Raw genomic sequence first — 21,385 nt, forward strand, 5'->3', positions numbered from 1 at the left:
AGGTCTCGCATGCCCAACTTGTCAAGTGAGTTGTAGAAGTCCTTGCTAGATACAACTTTTGTAAGGATGTCTGCCAATTGATCTTCGGATTTCACAAACGAAAACCTAATTGTTTTTGCTTCAAGATTCTCTTTGATGAAGTGTTGATCTACCTCCACATGTTTAGTACGATCATGTTAAATAGGATTGTGAGAAATGGCAATTGCAGCTTTATTGTCACACAAGAGATCCATCTCGGAAGTGAGGGCGAACCCGATTTCAGTGAGTAGCTTTCTTAGCCAAAGGAGTTCACAAAGACCTTTAGCCATTCCCCTAAACTTAGCTTCAGCACTTGACAAGGCTACCACTTTTTGTTTCTTGCTTCTCCAAGTTACAAAATTTCCTCCAACAAATGTAAAATATCCTGATGTAGACTTTCTGTCAGTGATATTACCTGCCCAATCTGCATCCGTATACCCATAAACCATCGGCTGACTGTTATGTTTTGAGAACATAAGTCCCTTGCCCGGGGATGACTTCAAGTTTGTGATTCTGAACTATGGGGGTGTCTGCAGGCCTACACTCCAACATCCCTACTTCGGTTAGCAAATCTAATATGTATTTCCGTTGGGAGAGAAATATGCCTTTCTTAGACCTGGCAACTTCAATTCCCAAGAAATACTTGAGTCCTCCTAGATTTTTCATCTCAAATTCCGTTGCTAATTGCTTTTGAAGCAGAGAGATTTCGTCTTCATCATCTCCTGTAATAATAATGTCATCTACATAAACTATCAAAGTAGTTACCTTGCCTAACTGATGCTTTAAGAACAAAGTATGGTCAGAGTTACTTTGTTGGAAGCCATATTTCTTTATTGCCAAGCTAAACTTTCCAAACCACGCTCATGGTGATTGCTTCAGTCCGTACAACACTCGCTGCAATTTGCATACCACTCCATTCTTTGAAGATGTTGTATAACCAGGAAGAACATCCATATAAACCTCTTCTTGGAGATCACAGTCGAGAAAAGCATTCTTTACATCAAATTGATGCAAAGGCCAATCAAGATTTGCCGCAAGAGACAATAATACCCTAACTGTGTTTAGCTTAGCTACAGGTGAGAAAGTCTCTTGATAATCGACACCATATGTCTGCGTATATCCCTTTGCTACCAGTCGTGCTTTGTACCATTCAATAGATCCATCTGCTTTGTGTTTAATGGAGAACACCTATTTGCACCCCACAGTTTGTTTTCCTTTAGGTAATGGAACAAGAGTCCATGTATCATTTTTTAGTAGTGCCTCCATTTCTTCCTCAATAGCTCGGGTCCATCTTGGATCTGCCAATGCCTCATGAACATTGGTAGGAATTTGACATATAGAGAGTTCTTGTACAAATTTCTTAATCGATTCAGAGAGTTCCTTAGTGGATACATAGTTAGCAATAGGATACCTTGACCTTCGTTCCTTAATATCTGGAGAGCATCTATTAGGTGGCTTACCACGATTGTACCTGTGAGGTAAGACATAACCCACAGAAGCATCTATATCATCGGTATGTAAGGTTGTAATAACATTACGCACCTCAGGAGTATTCTGAGGAGATGATTCGGCTGGCACTTCAGAGGGAGGGGATATAGGTTCAGTCTCAGATGTTGCATGCTCTGCAGTACGATATATCTCAGCTTCACAGTTCACAATGCCTAAGTTATCATTCGGCCCAGCCTGCCCCTCATGTTCACGTGGCCCCTCATTTGGCGCCAACCAATCAAACTCATTTGGCGCCTCATGTTGGAACCAATTCAACTCTTCATTATGTATCTCCCCCTAAAGAGGAGAAGTAGGTGTCGAAGAGGAAAAGAACATATCAGTCTCCAAGAATTGGACATCCATAGTCACATAGAGTCTTCGGGTGGTAGGATCATAGCACCGATACCCTTTCTGATGGACGCCATAGCCCAAAAACAAACATCGACATGCACACAGATCAAGCTTAGTGCGTTGGTTCTTGTGGAGATACACATAGACAACACACCCGAAGACGCGAGGAGGAAGCATTAGTGCAGTAGGTAGTGACACATAAGTAGAAAGACATTGGAGTGGTGTCTTAAAGGATAAAACCTTGGAAGGCATTCGGTTAAGAAGATGGACAGCAATTGAGACGGCATCGGTCCAAAAACGTTTGGGCATATGAGCACCGAGAAGCAAAGCACGGGTAGTCTCAAGAACATGTCTATTCTTCCTCTCAGCAACACCGTTCTGTTGAGGTGTTTGTGAGCATGAAGTTTCATGAATTAAACCATGTTGAGTACAGTACGCTTTAAGGTGCTTATTGACATATTCACCACCATTATCAGAGCGAAGAACCTTCATGGTGGCACCGTTTTGAGTACCAACCATAGCATGGAATGTTTCAAACACACTAAGAACCTCATCTTTGTGTTTCATCAAGTAAAACCATGTCATATGAGTACAATCATCCACAAAAATCACAAACCAACGAAAGCCAGACATATTAGTAACAGGTGAGGGCCCCCATACATCAGAGTGAATTAACGTAAATGGAGTGTCACTTTTATTCATGCTTAAAGGATAAGTAGCCGATGGCTCTTAGCCAAAATACAAGTGTCACATTTCAAATCAAGAGTTTGTAAATGCTTAAACAAATCAGGAAAAACATGCTTCAAATAAGGAAAAGATGGGTGTCCTAAGCATCGATGCCACAACCAAAGTAGTGTCTCTTTATCGGCATATGGATGGTTCATGTGATTGGTCTGGCCGATACTAAAGTCTTCCACATAATATAATTCCTCCCTCTTAGTACCACGCCCAATTATCTCCTTGGTGAGAATATCCTGAATAAAACAGAAATTGGGATGAATAAGCACAACACACCCAAGGTCTGTAGTAAGCTGACTTACAGACAACAATTTATGGGATAAAGATGGAACAAGTAAAGTATTAGATAAATGCAGGGATGGAGATAAAGTCACAGAACCAATGCCAGTGACTGGTGAGATAACACCATTTGCATTGGCTATGCTGGTGTGTCGCGGAAGAGAGGTCTGAGAGAAGTCCAAGGTAGCAAAATTCATATGGTCAGTGGCCCTCGAGTCAAGAAGCCATGCACTACAGTCTGCATCTCGATGGGAGGTAGGAAGAGCAAGATCAGGGATACCTGAGTTCAAATTAGGAGGAGCTTCCGTGGACGTTGCAGTTGGTTGTATAAGGGAGAGAGGAGGCTCTGCAACAAATACAGCAGCTGTGCCTGAATTTCCATTCGTTCCTGTTCCAGTAGGATGTTTACGGGCTTGAAGGTCATGCCATCAATTAGGGTACCCATGCAATTTGAAGCAGGTTTCACGTGTGTGCTTCTGGTTTCCACAATGAGAACATTTTTTCGAATCAGTGGAGTTTCGGGGCTTGGAAGATTTACCAGGGGCAGAGGTGCTTAACGTACGTGATTTTGAGGCCAAGACAGCCCCCTGGAGCCCATCGGGGTCATGGGTAGTCATAACCTGCTGTCGAATAGCCTCCCGTCTAACACGCGCATACGCTTGTTCGACAGTAGGAAATGGTTTCATCTGCAAAACATCAGCTCGTATTTTGTCTAGCCGATCGTCAAGACCATCCAAAAACACATAAACACGGTCTTCCTGAATGATCAGATTATAATGCTGAATATCAACAGAGCATTCCATAGGATTTGGCCGGCGAAAATCAATTTCACGCCATAAACCCTGCAACTCAGTATAATATTTTTCCAACGAGCCAGCGGCTTGCTTCAGCCGTGTCACACGGCATCGAAGATCATACACTTGTGATGTATCACTACCATCAAAGAAGGTAGTGGCAATGGAATCCCAAACCGCCTTTGCCGTAGAAAACCGAATAAAATTGCCAATCAAGGACGAATCCATGGAAGAAATTAACCAACCTTTAACAATGGTGTTATCGGTGCGCCACTTGCGAAAGGAGGGATCAGTGGATAGCAACTGGGGAAAGTCGCAATTAATGTACCCCAGTTTATCCTTGCCATAGATATACATCTCAACAACTTGGGACCACGGTGCATAGTTGGAACCATCCAACTTAATGCCGATCGGAGCAGCGGATGTTTCAGTGGTGATGGTTGGGGTCTGAGTGTTGTTCAAAACCTCGGTCGTCCTTGAAGTCAATTCAAGGATAGAATTAGAGAGATTGGACGTGTCGCCAGAAGAGTTCAGATCATTAGAGTCTGCTATGAATAGAGGTATGGTTAGGATGCAATATGGGAAGTCAGAACTCGTTTGGTTCTGATACCATGTAAAAAATCTGTCTTTTGTATTCTACTCCTTCTTCATCCTTTTTTTTTTTTTTTTTCAACCGTCTTTCCTTTCTTATATATAAAAAACTTAACTTTACTATACAGTTTTTCATCTCCTAGACTCAAGCTAACCACCCTGATTTATGGGATGTTACAAATTTCAAATGCCTCAAATCTCTCTTGGTTGTTTACAATGACAGCTCACGCCAACACGACATAGCAATTTCATAAACAAAACTCGACCAAAATTTTTGTAAAAAATGATAACATGAAATTTTAAAAATTAAAAATAAAAAAAATAGAAAAAGATAAATTCATTGAGAAAATTTTAGAAAAAACAAGTTGGAAGTCAAGAAAAGTAAAACCAATGGAAATAGAAATTCCTTTTTTGAAAAAACAACAAATATAATACTAAAAAGTTAAAAATTTGAAAGAATTTGAAAACAAGTAAATGGTAAATTAGGAAAGTAGTGTCCTTAGTGCAAATTTTAAATAAAAAGCTGTTGGAAAATAAAATATAAAAAATAAAAAATTAAATTAAAAAATGAACATGCCAAGAAAATAGAAAGCCGGTATCTTTAGTTTAATTTTTTTTTTTGAAATAAGAAAGAAGAGAAATGGCTGAGAAAACAAGAAAAGAAAAAAAAACAAAAATTCAAAATTCAAAAAAATGAAATAATAAAAATTTAAAATTTTAAAATTTTAAAAATTAAAAAATTTAAAACAAGAAATAAAAAAAAAATCAACAAAATAGGAAATCAATACCCCATTGTATAAAGAAAAAAAAATGAAAATGAATGGAAACTCAAGAAAAAGAATATATTTGTACAAAAGAAAAAACAGAGGAATAAAAGTTGGGGCTAATATTTCTATTTATTTTTTTCTTTATTTTTTTTTTACAGTAAATAAAATTTCCTTTGTTGAGTTGAATTGCTTTGATTTATTGGTTATTTGGCTAGGGAATTAAAATGGACTTGCACTAAATTAATTTGATGACTATCTATCCAAGGTGCCATGTATGCAATGCAATTCCATATAGGGGTACCTGGGGTTGTTTAATTGAATTGGGCACATAAATAAAGACACTTAAGAGTTTGTTTAATTGTGGGGAATATATTTTATTTTTTAAATAATTATAAAAATATCAGCACTTGTAGATTTCAATACCTTAGATCTATTATGTAAGTTGAAGGAGAAATTGAAGATGATATAATGCATAGAGTAAAAGACATGTTGGGTAAAATGGAGAAGTGCTTCTAGTGTACTATGTGATCGTAAAATACCGTTAAAATTGAAAGGAAAGTTTTATAGGACAGTTATAAGACCAGTTATGTTATATGGATCAGAATGTTGGGCGATGAAGAAACATAATATCCAAAAAGTAAAAAGTTGCCGAGATGAGAATGTTTAAATGGATGAGTAGTATAACATTGAAAGATAAATTAAGAAATGAACATATTTGTGATAAGTTAAGTGTAACTCTTATAGAAGATAAAATAAGAAAGTGATGACTCAGATGATATAAACACTTGTAACATAAGTCACATAATGTACTTGTGAGGAAGAGTGACTTAGTTACTGTGGGGGGTAGTAGAAGGGGTAGGGGTAGACTTAAAATAACTTAGGAGGAGATAGTGAGTAAGGATTTAATATCCTTGAATCTATCAAAAGAAATAGTCAATAATCACATAAATTGGCGGAAAAATATTATATAACCGACCCCACTTAGTGGGACTAAGGCTTGGTTTTATTACTGTTGTTGTTGCTGTTGTTGTTGTATTAAAAATTTTGGGAAATTAACGATTTCTATAGTTGCATAAAACAATTCGTTTTTCATTTATATATTTTCAAATAATTATAAAATCATATATTGTTTTCAATTTTCTAATATTTTTGAAAATAATAATAAAAAAATTAGTTACATGATTTGTTTTGTTTAAAATTAGTTACTGTAACGATCCCAAAAATATTTAGATGTAGTGATCCTAAAAAAAATGAATTAAATTAAATTTAATGATTAAATAATTAATTAATAATAAGAATTATTAATTAAATAATATAATATATAAACATATTAATATAATATAAAGTAATATTATAAGGTTATATATATATATATAAAACCTAAGGATACTTCTTAAGGAAGTATTCCCGAAATACACCTAGGGGTCCCTCTCTCTCCATACTCTCTCCATTTCTCTCTCCTCACCGTCACTCTCTCTCTCTCCTCAATTTTTTCGACGAATCGTGTGCCGATTGAAGAACATGAAGTATCCATGGGTTCCAAATTCGACCACCAGCATTTTAACCGGAGTGAATTTGTCATAGGAGCGTCGTAGACATCACTCCTGGAATAAGATAAAGGGAATAAATTATGTCACGAATTTTTATAATTTAACCGATTAAATTGTTAAATGAGATTACAAGAGTTATATACATGTTTTTTAGAATATTCTGACATATTGAAATTGGATTTTGGAGTATTATTATTATTATGATTTAATTATATTGGTGTTTGTAAGCTTAGGAATTTTATAATAATTGTTATTTTAAAATTAAACCGATTGAATTAAAGAATTTGATTTTTGGATTATTAATGTAGTAGATTTTCTGAATGATTTGACTGGTTAAAATTATTGGTTTGATTTATTATACGTATTTTGTAAAGAATTAAATTAAGTAGAGTTGGTTGTTTGCGTTTTTCCTTTAAATACGTATTTTGAGTTAAATAAATGGTGGAGATAATTAAACCTGTATTTTCTGTAAAATAGATATTGGGTATAAAATGACTTGTTTTCCAGTAGTTTATATAATTATAAGAAACACTCAAATTGTGTGGCATGAGAAAGAATTTTATTGCTTAATTAAAGCTATGAGTTTTATGGTTTGATATAATGATATACTGGAAATGTGTTGATAGTATATTAATTTTTGGAATGGTTGAAAAGAATGCATGTATAGTAAATAATTATTGTGGCGTATAGACCACGAGTATTGTTAAATTGTAATGTATGGTTTAAGAACTCTGATGGACCATAGATCGCTCGGCACGACAATTACAGTAACGAAGAGCTTAGTGCAACCACACGTCTCTGGGAGAGTGTTTGTATTGAATACTTGAGTGGGCTAGTGAAGTGTAGAGTTCCCACTTGGAGTCTAGACCAACTATGGGATGGCCATTCGTGTGATGCCGCAATTTTTCATACTATTTTTTTTCCATGTAAATATCACATATAACCATAAATTAGCCACGTTAACCACTGATACCAAAATACATAACCCGATATGAAAGTGGGTATTGGGTATACAATCATACTCATATACATGATAATAACAGCGAAAGTCATTTCATAAATATATACATACATACCACAACAAATACACATACCAGAGTACTACCATCCATACGTACAAGTCAACCACAAAAACTTTAAGGAAATCAAACCTCCCTAGTACAAATTACTCACCCTGACTACTCAGGGTATCTGTTCCCTTCTACCTCGGAGCTCTATCACCGTCTCTAGCTTGGTTTCCTGAAATATTTAAATAATTAGGTGAGACACAACTCAATGAGACGGAATAAATTATTTACAGTGTGTGGCAATATGAGAGTCATTATATAATAACACATATTCATTTCAATAATAATATCTTTTGAGAAAATATACCATTCCCATAATCATAATCATATAGATATAAAACGCAAGTTTTCATAAGCTTTTACTTCCATTTCCAAAATCATTCATTTGAATCCCAAGTTACTGGCAAAGTTCCTGAGAATAGGGAAGCTTACCCGCCCATACAAGTAGCTTCCCTTTGCCTAGATATCGTTTGCAACCTAGCCCGATTAATTCGGGTTCAGCTGCAACTGATACTTATTAAAGCACACATCTTATTTAGTAAGCCCTCAGGCGGTGTGTTTTACTTCGTTTTAATTATTTATTAACTCACATTATTTCATTTCCAATTTTCTTTCTCGTTGCCATTCCCATTTCATTTCCACTTTCATTCCATTTCCATTATCATTTCATTTTCATTTCCATTTCCATTTCCACATCAAGCTCATGATGTCACTATAACCGATACATTCGTGCCTGTACTCATGGATGTCCTGAGGATATTACTCCATGTCATGCTTCCCCCTATGAATAGGATTGTGCGGCCCGAAGACAGGACCTAACCACGGTTGGCCGACCCAGTTAGGTCAAATATCATCACATATCTCGTATCTGAAGTATAGCTGACCGGCCAAAAGCCCTAATCCGAACTTAGGGGGTACAACAACTCTACTATACAGCTCAGTTGACTGTCACGCCACACGCTCCACGAGTCCGTGTGGTTGGCACTAACACCACTAGCAACGGTACCGTGCTCTCAATATCACAACCCATAATTAAGGTTTCCATATCCATCCATCAAGGTTATCAATACCACATACTAGCAATCATTATATGGCATTGGTATTTCATCAATCACATGTCTATATTCCCCTTTCGGAATTTCACATTTCATTTCTCACAATTTAATATTCATATTACAAAATTAACGGTGCAATATTCACATTTCACATATTCACATTTCCTATAATCATATTTCTCATATTCACATTTCTCATTTTCATATTGCAGAAATATCATTGCAATATTTTCATTTCATATATTCACATTTCCCATAATCATATTTCTTATATTCACATTTCTCATTTTGCATATTGCAGAAATATCATTGCAATATTTTTCATTTCACATATTCAATATTCTCAACTCATTTCACTGGTTCAAAAATCATTTCATCTCATAATAACATATACATACTTCATTTCATGTAATTCAATATTTCTTAATACACATTCCCATAATTCACATTTTATCCTTTCTTAGAAGATACATTTTCAAGTGTGTTTCACTTTCATAATTTTTTCACATTTCAGTGCTCATATAAAAACACATTTCAGTATCACATATTTCACAGGGTAAATCATTTAACCCAGTTTAAACATTTCTCAATATAAATGATATGCCACACATATTTTATTTGATATTTATATCATAATAAATTTCAGGAAAAATACCATACACCATTTTCACATATTTTTCAATCCATAATTTCCATAAAAAGACTGCTATAATTTATTCCCTTTACCTGACTTATTGAGAGGTCCACTAATACCCAAATTTTGACACTCCTTGGCATTCCCAACTCAAAAGCCTAAAAATCACATTTTTACCAAATCAGTTAGCTCATTTCCCACAATAATTTATGTATAATACTACCTACATTTCATATACTCCAAATAACCTATAATACCTTTAAATCTCTTACTTATCATGATTTTGGGATGATACCCCAAAACTCCAAACTGGAAATCTATTCCGCCTATGTTGCAAAGAATCTTTCCAAGAACCCCGTGGCAGTTCCCGGTTGTCAATCTGGGCTTTAACGAAATGGAAACGAAGAGAGAAAAGGAGGGGACCGTGGTTCTAGAGAGAGAAAGTGAGTGAGAGAGAGAGAGAGAGTATGACGCTGAAATGAGAGGTTCCACCCCTTATAGCTTGGGATTTGTCGATGAATTCAAGTGATTCGTCGACGAATACATGAAGGCACTTTGTCGACGAGGGATCCATTTCGTTGACGAACCTGAAATTCCCAAAACTCTCTCAGTAATCTCTCGTCGATGAGACACGTGTATCTCATCGCCGAAATCTATTGGACATTCATCGACAAAGACCCCGTGTTCATCGACGAAACCTTATTTTCTCTCCCATTAAAAAAAAGAATCCCTTTTTAATTCTCTTCATTTCTTTTATTAATTTAATTTTTCGAGGCTCTACATTCTCCCCTCCTTATAAAATTTTGTCCTCAAAATTTTCCATTCACCACATTTCCATTCTTAAAGAAAAACACCACCATTTTATTAATCACTCTCACTTATGGCGGAGGAATACCGTGGTTACATAAGAGTTCTGAGAGATTACAGCTATTGAAAGAAAATTCTCCCCAAAACCATTCTTATCAAAACCAAAACTCTAACTATCCTACACTATACAAATCAAAACACATACCTTAACCCTGGTTCCCATCAAACAACTGTGGGTATCTCTGGCGCATCCACTCTTCTGATTCCCAAGAAGCTTCCTCTAATGCATGGTTGCATCACAGAACTTTCACCAATGGTATGCTTTTCGTACTTAGTTTTTGTTCTTTTCATACCAGAATCTGTACTGGCGCTTCTTCATATGACAAAGCATCACTGAACTCCAGTGTCTCATATTTGATCACATGGGAGAGATCTGAGACGTATCTTCTCAACATGGAAACATGAAATACGTCATAAATTATTGACAAAGCTGGTGGTAAAGCCAATTTGTAGGCAACTAGACCCACTCTTTCAAGAATCTAGAATGATCCAATATGCCTAGGACTCAATTTACCCTTTCGCCCAAATCTCTTAACTCCTTTTAACCGTGCCATCCACAGAAACACATGATCTCCAATGTTAAACTTTAATTCTCGTCGGCGAGTATCTACATAACTTTTCTGCCGACTCTGCACTGTTCTGATCCTGTCCCTGGTAAGTCCAACTTTATCCCGAGTCTGCTACATCAGCTCTGGCCCTAATATTTGTCTCTCCCCAATCTCATTCCAGTACAATGGGGATTGAAATTTCTTGCCATACAATGCCTCAAATGGTGTCATCCCAATGCTGGTCTGATAGTTGTTATTATATGCAAACTCGACTAATGGTATAAACCGTAACCAATTGCCTCCAAACTTCAGCACAAATGCTCAGAGCATATCCTCCTATGCCTGTATCGTCCTCTCCGTCTGTCTATCTGTCTAAGGATGAAATGTTGTGCTAAATGATAACTAAGAACCCATGGCCTCCTATAAACTCCTCCAAAAACGAGATGTGAACCATGAGTCTCGATCTGAAACTATGGACACTGGTATGTCATGCATCCTCACTATCTCCTGAATGTTTAACTTAACCAATCAGTTTAAAGAGTAGTTAACTCTGATAGGCAGGAAGTGGGTAGTCTTCATAAGTCGATCCACAACTACCCAGATGGTGTCCTGTCCACATAGTACTGGTGGTAACCCAGTGACAAAAAATCCATCGTTATATGCTTCCACTTCCACTCAAAAATATACAACAGCTGCAAAGACCCCACCGGTCTCTGATGTTTAGCTTTCACCTACTAACATGTCAAATACTGTGCTACAAATTTTGCAATCTCTCTTTTCATTCCGCTCCACCAGAAAGATTCCCAAAGATCCCTGTATATTATTATTATTATTATTATTATTATTTTTTATTATTTTTTTAGTACTACTACTACTATTGTAACTATTATTACTAAAAAAAATAAAGATATCCTCTTGTTTCTTCCAACTTTATTATTGTCCAATAATATTTTCAAAAATTAACATAATTTTTTAAAAATATATGGATTAAGAAAAAAAATAACATAACAACAACAACAATAATAATAATAGTAATAACAAACATGCTAGTAGTGTGGACAAAATTATTTTCCCATAATGTGTGTATATATTTTTTAAATTAATAATAAGTAATATTCTGCATGTAAGTTCTAATAACAATTTTGATCATATCCCAATGCAAGCAAATAGATAGAAAAAGATAAAATCAACCAAAATTTTTGTAAAAAAATAATAACATAAAATTCCAAAAATTAAAAATAAAAAATGGAAAAAGATAAATTCAATAAGAAAATTTTAGAAAAAACAAGTTCGAAGTGGAGAAGGGTTTACCAATGGAAATAGAAATTCAAATGTTTTTAAAAAACAAAAAATGCAATACTAAAAAGTTAAAATTTGAAAACAAGAAAATAGTAAATTAGGAAATAAGAATGAAAAGAAAAATCAACAAAACAGGAAATCAGTACCTCGTTTGAAAAAAATTATTAAAAAAAAGAAAAAGAAAAAGAAAAAGAAAAAAGAATGGACCAGGAATTCGTATTGTAATTTCGCAGTGTAAATAGAAGGTAATGCCATACCAACCGTCCACAATAGGGCGCTATCCACGGCTGTGAGATTCCGAGTTGGTGACCGTCGGATCTCAAAATCCAGCGGACCAGAGAGAAGCCCTAACCGACCCATAGCACTCCTCTCGCCTTTTAATCCATACGCAGACCCCCATCACTTCTCTGCTTCGTTCTCTGAACCCTGTCGCTCTCTCCTTTCATCGGCGTGAGAGTAGTTTCTTCCTCCTCAGGTTTCAAAGGTTGGATCTCTCTTCCTCCGTCTCCGTTTCTGATTTCTGTGCTCTATTTTTTGCTGTTCATCTTGTTTCTATTTTTCTTCTTGTTGTTTGTACCTGTGCTGATTGATCCTGATGATTTCGATCTGTTTTGTGTGTGTTTAGATCTGGTACTTTGAACGTGCTGTGCTGATGGTGACGAGTGTTTATCTAGTGGTTTAACTGGATTTGCTTTTGATTCGTTTGTATTATTATTATTACAGCCGGGATTTGTTCTTAAATGTTTAATGTGTTCTGGATCTTGCTTGAGCTTGTTATATAAATGCGTAAGTACGCCTATGTACATATTTTCTGTTTAAATCGTGTTTTTCCTACTTTTATGTTTATGTGCCCAACAAGTCGTTTGAGATTTTTTTTCCATTTATTTTGTGCCTGTTATTTGTTAAAATGTAGCAGGAATACCAATGCAATATCTCAATTTAGGCAGACAGAAGATTTATGCTTGGTATGGGAAAAAAACAAAAATACTGTAATCACAATCATAGCTCATGCAATTACACAAAATCAAACTACTGGAAATTAGAGAATACTATAAAATGAACTGCATATGTAATGTTCATTTACAGGGAAGCGTTTCAGCTAGATTATCAGAAACAAAGCTAGCTACATGGAACCTATATTGTATAAGCAAAACAGAGCTGTATATTGCAGCGGAAGGACCAGAGCAGGATGTCATCGTTGTTTTGGAGCCCAATTTTTGCAACGACGTCATTCCACTCTGAAACGCACTCACTGGTGTTGCTTTTCTCCTTTGTGTCCCACTTTTTTAATTGAATGCCCATGAATTCATCAAGGTACTGTGCATGTGGGTGATCAACCATCGTCAAGGGCACCTCCATGCCAGCCAGCTTCTTTTTGTGAGAGATAAAAGTTCTCCGTTAGAAATTTCGACTTGACTTGACGGAGTGGGATGGAGAGCCGATTGTGGTTCCTTCTAACATCGGTAAAAAAGAGTTTTTTTTGGATGACGAGGACAATGTCAATGTCGCCAAGCTAGGTAATGCGGTTTTTGAGACAATGCCTCATTTCAAGCATAACCACTACAACATTTGTAGAATTAATAGCATGACTAGTACTAATACTACATTGACTAGGATGATGATGGTACTAGTGTTGTTGTAACATCGTCTTCTCTCACCATCATCCCATTGAATGTAGTACTAGTGATATTAATTCTGTAGCTGTTGTAGTGGTTGTGCCTAGAAACCACATCACCTAGATTGTCAGCATTGATGTTGTCCTTGTCATCCAAAAACAACTCTTTTTCACCGATGTTAGTAGGAACCACAATCAACTCTCCATCCCACTCCGTAAAGTCAAGTCGAAATTTCTAACGATGGGGGACTCTTATCTCTCGTAGCGCAACGCATTTCAAAAGAGGCTGGCAGGCATGGAGGTGCCCTTGATGATGGTTGATCACCCATAGGCACAGTACTTTGATGAATTCATGGGCATTCGATTGAAAAAATGGGACATGAAGAAGGAGAAAGGCAATACTAGATCGTGCTATCTCCTGGTTTCGTAGTGGAATGACGTCGTTGCGAAAACTAGGCTCCGAAACAAGACTGACATCCTGCTCTCGTCCTTTGCAATACACAGCTAGTTATGCATGAATTGTACTGAATGACCCCTAGCCTAGGCTTTGATGTAATTTTGATATAACTCATGTGTGGCTTATGATGTAATTTTAGTATAATTGAACCTTTGTTCCTTGGAAGTTGATGTATCTTTTTGTATGTTTGGAACCTTTGGTTCCTTGTATTGCCTGGGGATCATACTTTGATCAATATGCATTTACTATTTGATCAAAAATAAAAATAAAAATACATAAGCTCTGTTTTGCTGTACAACTAGATGATTCAACATTAGAACACATCCGTGCGTAGTGTAGGGGTGGCAGAACGGTCGAACTTTTAAGTGTATTAATATACAATTTATATGTGCTTAGGGTTTAGTGCATGCATATTGATGTATTGTGTTTTAGTGCATGCATCAGTATGTGTATTGTGTATACATGTACAAATATAAATGTATGTGTTTTAATTGTGGCTGACGTTATTTCTTATTCTAAATTGAGAAAAGTCTTAAAAAGGAGCAATTTTTATTAATTTTAGCAATTCTTTTACTTTCCATGATTTACTTTTTGTTGCATGCGCATGAGTTTGCACGTGCATTGTCCTGAATAATACCAATATGAGATGAGGAAATGTCGTCTCTTCTATACGGCTGAGAGGGGGGTGAGGTTTTTTTTGTTTGACTTTAAAAAAAAAAAAATATTAAATAATGTCCTATTTTTGGAAGTATTTTTTAAAATGATTCTGACGTAATCTTGCTATTTGGTACAGTAAGATTTAAACAAATCTTGTTGGATCAAGTAACTAGATTTGTAATATGTCATGCCCAAGATAAACATAGATAAATTTCGTTACTTTGTCCGGCGAGGTTTGCTTTGACATGTTCTAAACTAGATTGAGCTGCTATTTAAATCTTGTAGCACCAAGTAGTGAGATTTGTTATGCGAATGAGAATTTTTTTGTTCTCCTTATTTATTTATTTATTATAATAATAATAATTAATTAAATAATTGGAGGGAGTATCATTCATTAATTTAAATTTTCACATCAAAAAAATTACATTTTCTTAATGTTTTTTTTTAAAAAATATGTTTCAACTTAAATGAAACTTTATTTAATTAAAAAAATACTATTTAGGTACGTTAATTTCATAAGATAATAATAATAGAAAGTCTTAAATTTGACTAGATAAGGTCAATTGTATAAATTATTTTTTATTAATTTATTTGATTAATATATTTTTTTGTTAAATTAAAAAAATATTAAATCCTTTATTGTTACCTCATCTAAGTTATTTTAAGTCTATCCACATTCCTTTTAATAACAAAAATAATAACTTACTTTTCCTCGGAATGCTTTACTAGTAAATGTTATGATATAATTATAGTATGATTGTTGATTATTTTTATTATTATTCTTAATTTAAAATGAAGCTAAATTGCTAATTGCACACATGTGATGCATCGACCTCAATTGAAGTATACCAACCAATCGAAATATTTTTCGTGTGGTGCACCAACCTCAATCGAGGTGCTGATTGCATGCATGTGATGCATCAACCTCAATCGAGATGTTTTGCACTTGGTGCACCAACCTTAATCGATCGAGGTGTTAAGTACATGCAATGCATGTGTTTGAGTAGTGTAATACACATTGTATGTTGATCTCAACCAAGGCATTCCGACTTCAATTGAGACGCTCAAGTTCGTGCAATGCACATATGTGTTGACCTCAATTGAAGAGAAAAAAGAGAAAAAAATTCCACATGCATAGCAAATACTATGTCAAGTAGTGAGATTTAAATGACAGACCAATCTGGTATTGATGCGTATCAAGGCAAATCTCGTTAGACCAAGTAGCGAGATTTGTTTATATTTATCTTGGATGTGACACGTGCCAAAACAAATCTCGTTAGATCAAGTAGCGAGATTACGTTAGAATCATTATGGGAAATATTTGTCAGAATATGATATTATTTAATATATATATATATTTTAAAAAAGTTAAATCAGAAAAAACTCGAGGATAGTTACTACAATAGTGGGGACTTGTCTAATATTTGAAGGATTGGTAAATTAATAATCATGAAACTTCGACTAGAAATTTAAAAATTTAAAGAGGGACACATCGTGTGATTAAAAATTTTAAACAAGAGAATATTATTAGCATTAAGAGGAACTTGGACATCAAGTTGCTCCCTAAAGTCCATACCCTCTCTCTCTCTCTCTCTCTCTCTCTCTCTCTCTCTCTCTCTCTCACCTTTGTCCAATCATTTATGGTGGGTCCCCCCCCCTTTCAATCACCTTCTTTTCCTTTTAGGAGCAATTTTATGGGGCAGTCAAAATGCACAAAAAATAAGCAAATTTTTACTGAATTTAGGTTCATTTCTTGATAGAGTTGGAACAAGGAAATAATATTGGACAACATTTTTTTACCATATATACATGTAGTTCACACTGCATAAAATAAAATAATAAATACATTTGATTTTATTGTTTGATATCAATTTATAATTGTACAATCACAAGATCACTTGTTTTTTAGAGGAAAAAAAAAAAATCAATGGCATCAGAAACATAATTATTAAATAATACTCAAAGACATTCTTCAAGGCACAATTTTAGTAACTATTTGAGCAAGCTGCTTGCTTCTTTCAATGGTACAATTTTTTGAAAAAAGTTTTAACAACGTCAAACTTAAGTCACTAAAAGTTCATAAAAGTTGCTAAAAAAACGCTGCATTGACAATAAATCAAAAGAGGACATTGCTTTAGTTACTTTAATAAATGATGTCAATAAGATTTCGTGTTGATATCACGGAAACTAAACTTCAAATGACATGAATAGTTTGACATCACTAAAACTCTCTCTTAGTTGCGCTTACATTATGACTACACAATGTAACAAAAAATATCCTTATCATAACATTTAATTTTAATGACAATGCAATTAGTTTTTTCTTTTCATTGTTAAGGTAATTGATTTTTGAAATGCACTCATTATTCCCATTTGATTTGCAAAGACCTAGAATAAAATCAAATTTCAAAAATAGAATCGCATTCTTGTGTTTAGTTTGCGGATTTGAGAGTGAAATCAAATTCTGACCGGAATGCGATCTCTACAAATGGTGGAATCATGATTCTAATCTAGATGGGTTGGAATTGATCTTCATTCCATGGAATTACACTCATTGTATAATTAAAGAAAAAAAAAAAAAAGAGTTCTAAAAACAACAACGAATACTAATGATACTAATGATTATTACTATTGTAATAAAAAAAATGGAAACAACTAATAATAATTGCACCAACAAGAATATTTACTATTATAAAAATTATAATAATACAAAGAGCACTTGAAGAGAAGATTTTTGGACTGCAAGATTAAGATGTAGTTATGCAGTATTTATTACTATTATTTTCTTTTCTTCCAGGTGCTCTTTTATATAACAAATATAAGCCGGTGTTTCCAATTTGTTACGAAAGGAATCCAAGAGAAATCCTTTTCAATTGTGGAGGACAAATGTGATCCAGATCTTACCCTCCCGGATTGGCTTACGAGATGAAATTGAAGTATGAAGCAAATCAAGTGAAAAATGAAATCAAAATAGGAATGAAATTATTTTTGAAATGCAATTACTACATTTGGTTAGTAACATGAAATGACTATAAGAATCAAAATTCAATTTCTTATCAACATTTGGTATTCTTCAATGACTTCTATATTTGAAATCCCTAATAGATAATTATTTAACTTAGTATTATTTATTATCGTACTAACCGTTATCCTTAAAATAATTATAATACTTTTTATTTATTTATTATTACTTTTATATTAATAAATATTATTGTCATAGCAATTATTATTATTTTTATTATTTATTAGTAATTATTGTCTTTACAATAATTATTATTATTATTGAATTTTTATTATTATTGCTCTTGATGTAATTATTTTAATAGAAATATATATTTTTGTTAATTGTTTTTTTTTTATTACATAGGAACTCTAACTACCAATAAGCCCTTTGGACCCCTTGGTGCGGCACCGAACTTGCGGATCAGCGTCCTCCCCTAGGTCTCGCTAATCAGGTAAAGTCCGGAATGTGAACACGGCTTCCGTGCATTAGTTGGACGTTCAGCCAACCCGACCCCCGGAACACATCTCCATTACCATTCGCGGTTCCCGCTAGCTCACAAAGAACTCTCACCATCCACGATCTTCGCTGGCTCATAGAGAACTCTCACCATCCACGATTTTCGCTGGCTCACAGAGCGAACTCTCACCATCCACGGTCCCCGCTGGCTCATAGAGTAAATTTTCACAATCCACAGCTACCGCTAGCTCTGTGAGTGTATCTACTTGGAATTGAATTCCCGATATTCTTTCTTACGTGCTGATGTCTTTCCACCGCGCCATGCCCCCCTGTGGATTATTACTATTAGTTGTTATTGTTTTTTTTTTTGTAACAATAACAATTGGTATTATTACTATTCTTTTTTTCATAGGGAAAATCATTGTATGGTTTAAAACAGTCTCCAAGACAGTGGTACAAATGATTTCATCAGTTTATGATTGATCACAAGTACATTAGAAATAAACATGATCATTGTGTTTATTTTCGCAGACTACAAAATGTATTTTTTATATATTTACTCTTGTACGTTGATGATATGTTGATAGTTTCAAAGAACAGGGAAGTGACTCAATTCTAAAAATGAGTAGCACTAGGGCTTTTCCAAGTATAGAAGTTACGTCATGTAATAATTAGCCTAAATAGGCCAGATCGTCTTCACGGGAAATGCAAATTAGTTCTAAACTAGCGCGAAATAAGTAAAGAAAATAAGAAAACAAATTTCACTAAACGTGGTTCAGATTTGAAATATTAGGATTTTTGAAAGTTTGTGATGGAATTGAAATGACGCAAAACCTAAACTAAAAATTTAGTACGCATAAACCAACCAAACAACTCACTAATTAAATAAAGATAAACTAAAATTAAACCTCAATAATGAATTAAGATTAAACACCCACTTAACACAATGATGCCTTGAATGAAATATAAGGATCATGCAACATTTCAACTAAATAAAAAAAAAATAGCTAAACTAAACAATAAGTAAAGCTTAACTAAATAAATAAATTAGACCTAACAATAATCATATCATAATTCCATAATTTTACAAATTTTCTAAAATCAGTATTCACTAATGCTACACAATTTGAGTAATAAATCATAATTTAATAACTGCCTAGAAAACATATACATTTCGCTGAAATTTAAATGAATAATCATCTTTTAGAGTTTAATCAACTCAATATACCCATTTTCCCAAAAATATACTTATAATATTTATAATTTAGAATCCTCATTCCCATATACCATAATATCCAGAAAAACACATAAATAATTTTTTTTGTAACCACATATTATAAATTAATCAGTTAAATTTTTGAAAATACTTGACATAATCTATTCCCCTTACCCGATTCTTGGAGTGGTGCTTTGAATCCCAAAACAACCAATCTGCTCTGATTGAACTGCAGAGAATCGACGCTAAGATCTCGAAATGGTGTTTATCTCTCAATTTTGGCAATAGGGTGAGAAATTGAGGAGAGAGAGTGGGAGAACTGTAGCTTAGGAGAGAGAGAGGAAAATTTTCTTAAAAAAATAACCTTGGAAGCCTTTTATAGGCTGCTCTCCCTAAGCAAAACTATCGACGGTTTCATTGAAACTGCCGATGATTTGGTTTTTAATCAAACTGTTTTATCGCCGTTTTACCTTACTGACCCTTAGTAAATCAAAACCGTCAATGGTTTTCTCTGAACTCACCAAACTGTCGACAGTTTGGTCCTGCATCAAATCAATTTCTCTTTTCTTAATTATTTTTTTATTACTTCTATTTTCCGGGTCTCTATACTTTTGTATTATTTTCTTTCTTTTACAAAAGCAAAGTTTTCATGATTTCCCCCTTTTTAACTCTTGAAGTAGAAATAAGTTTTGAATGATATCTGCTCAAGTTTTGTGACATTTGAGTTCAGCTTTAGATTATTGTGAACTTATTTGTTTGACTCATTAATTTTAAAAATTAAGGTGTCATGGCTTTTCCACTGCTACTTTGAAAACTATCTAATAGTCAAGTTTTGAAGAGACTAATTACTGTAGTTGGAAGAGTAATTTAAATTCTTAGGAATCTAATTTAGTTTTAAAATCTAGCTGGTACCTCCAATGTGCATTATTCACTAAATCCGGAAATAACCCTCCATCATCGCTTCTAGTTAAAGGAGAAAAGTGTAGAACTAATATGCTTATAAAAAAATAAAAAGGTTAAAAAAATATTAACCTTTTCGAGATTTGGTAAAAGGATATGGATTTTTTTAAAATTTCAAAAATTTTCAGGAATCTCTTATAAGATTTCAAAATTTTCATAGTCTTCCCCTAAAATTTGTATTTTTTGAAAAGTTTTAGGAGTGATCTATGATATTTTTGAATTTTCAAGAATGGCCTGTGTCATTTTTTAAATTTCAAGAAAGGCCTGTAACTTTTTTATTAAAAGCTTTCTTTGGTCTAAAAAATTTCCTTCATGATATTTAGAGATTGAGGAAGATTCTCTAGCCGGGCGCCCGGGGGGGAGGGGAGTGGGGAGAAGATTAGAGGTCAGAGATAAAAATTAAAAAATACAAAAATTCGTGCTTTTTGCGCGCTGAGGTGGCAAGTTGGTCGGGGAGGTCCCGTCCAAAAACAAGTGATTGGGGAGGTCCCGTCCAAAAACAAGTGATTTTATGATTGTACAATTATACGTAGCTGCCTTGATATCATACAGTAACAGGGGGCGGCGGGACAAAAATTCGTGCTTTTTGCGCGCTGAGGCGGCAAGTTGGTCGGGGAGGTCCCGTCCAAAAACAAGTGATTTTATGATTGTACAATTATACGTAGCTGCCTTGCTATCATACAGTAAAGTCTAACGTATTCATTATTTTATTTTATGCAGTGGGAACGGGCAAGTGGATGATTGGACAAAGGTGAGAGAGAGGGAGAGAGGGGCATAGAATCACGGGAGTAACACCATGTATATGTGCATGCGACCAAAACAGAGCAACTTGGTGGTCCAAGTTCCTCTCAACGCTAATAATATTCTCTTCTTTTAAAATTTTAATCACTGGATCTCTCCCTCTCTTTAAATTTTTAGTCAATGATTACCTGTGGGATAATGCACCTTCAAACTCATGCGCCTGCAACAAAAAG

General features: G+C 34.5%; 1 protein-coding gene and 1 long non-coding RNA gene across 2 annotated transcripts; one reads left to right on the forward strand and one right to left on the reverse strand.

Annotated features, from left to right (window-relative positions):
* Positions 1 to 879: 879 nt before the first annotated feature.
* On the reverse strand, positions 880 to 11,400 carry LOC131153781 (uncharacterized). Its single transcript, XM_058106241.1, has 9 exons — positions 11,345 to 11,400; positions 10,493 to 10,583; positions 10,345 to 10,419; positions 3,413 to 4,271; positions 2,898 to 3,262; positions 2,762 to 2,831; positions 1,876 to 2,585; positions 1,279 to 1,803; positions 880 to 1,206 (listed from the first exon to the last, which is right to left on the reverse strand). The coding sequence occupies exons 1-9, from the start codon at positions 11,398 to 11,400 to the stop codon at positions 880 to 882; spliced, it is 3,078 nt and encodes a 1,025-aa protein (XP_057962224.1).
* Positions 11,401 to 12,311: 911 nt separating this feature from the next.
* On the forward strand, positions 12,312 to 12,866 carry LOC131152622 (uncharacterized). Its single transcript, XR_009136066.1, has 2 exons — positions 12,312 to 12,530; positions 12,672 to 12,866. It is a non-coding gene; the product is annotated as an uncharacterized LOC131152622 (long non-coding RNA).
* Positions 12,867 to 21,385: the final 8,519 nt, after the last annotated feature.

The sequence above is a fragment of the Malania oleifera genome, chromosome 4 (genome assembly GCF_029873635.1).
Source record: "Malania oleifera isolate guangnan ecotype guangnan chromosome 4, ASM2987363v1, whole genome shotgun sequence".
Classification (NCBI taxonomy): Eukaryota; Viridiplantae; Streptophyta; class Magnoliopsida; order Santalales; family Ximeniaceae; genus Malania; species Malania oleifera.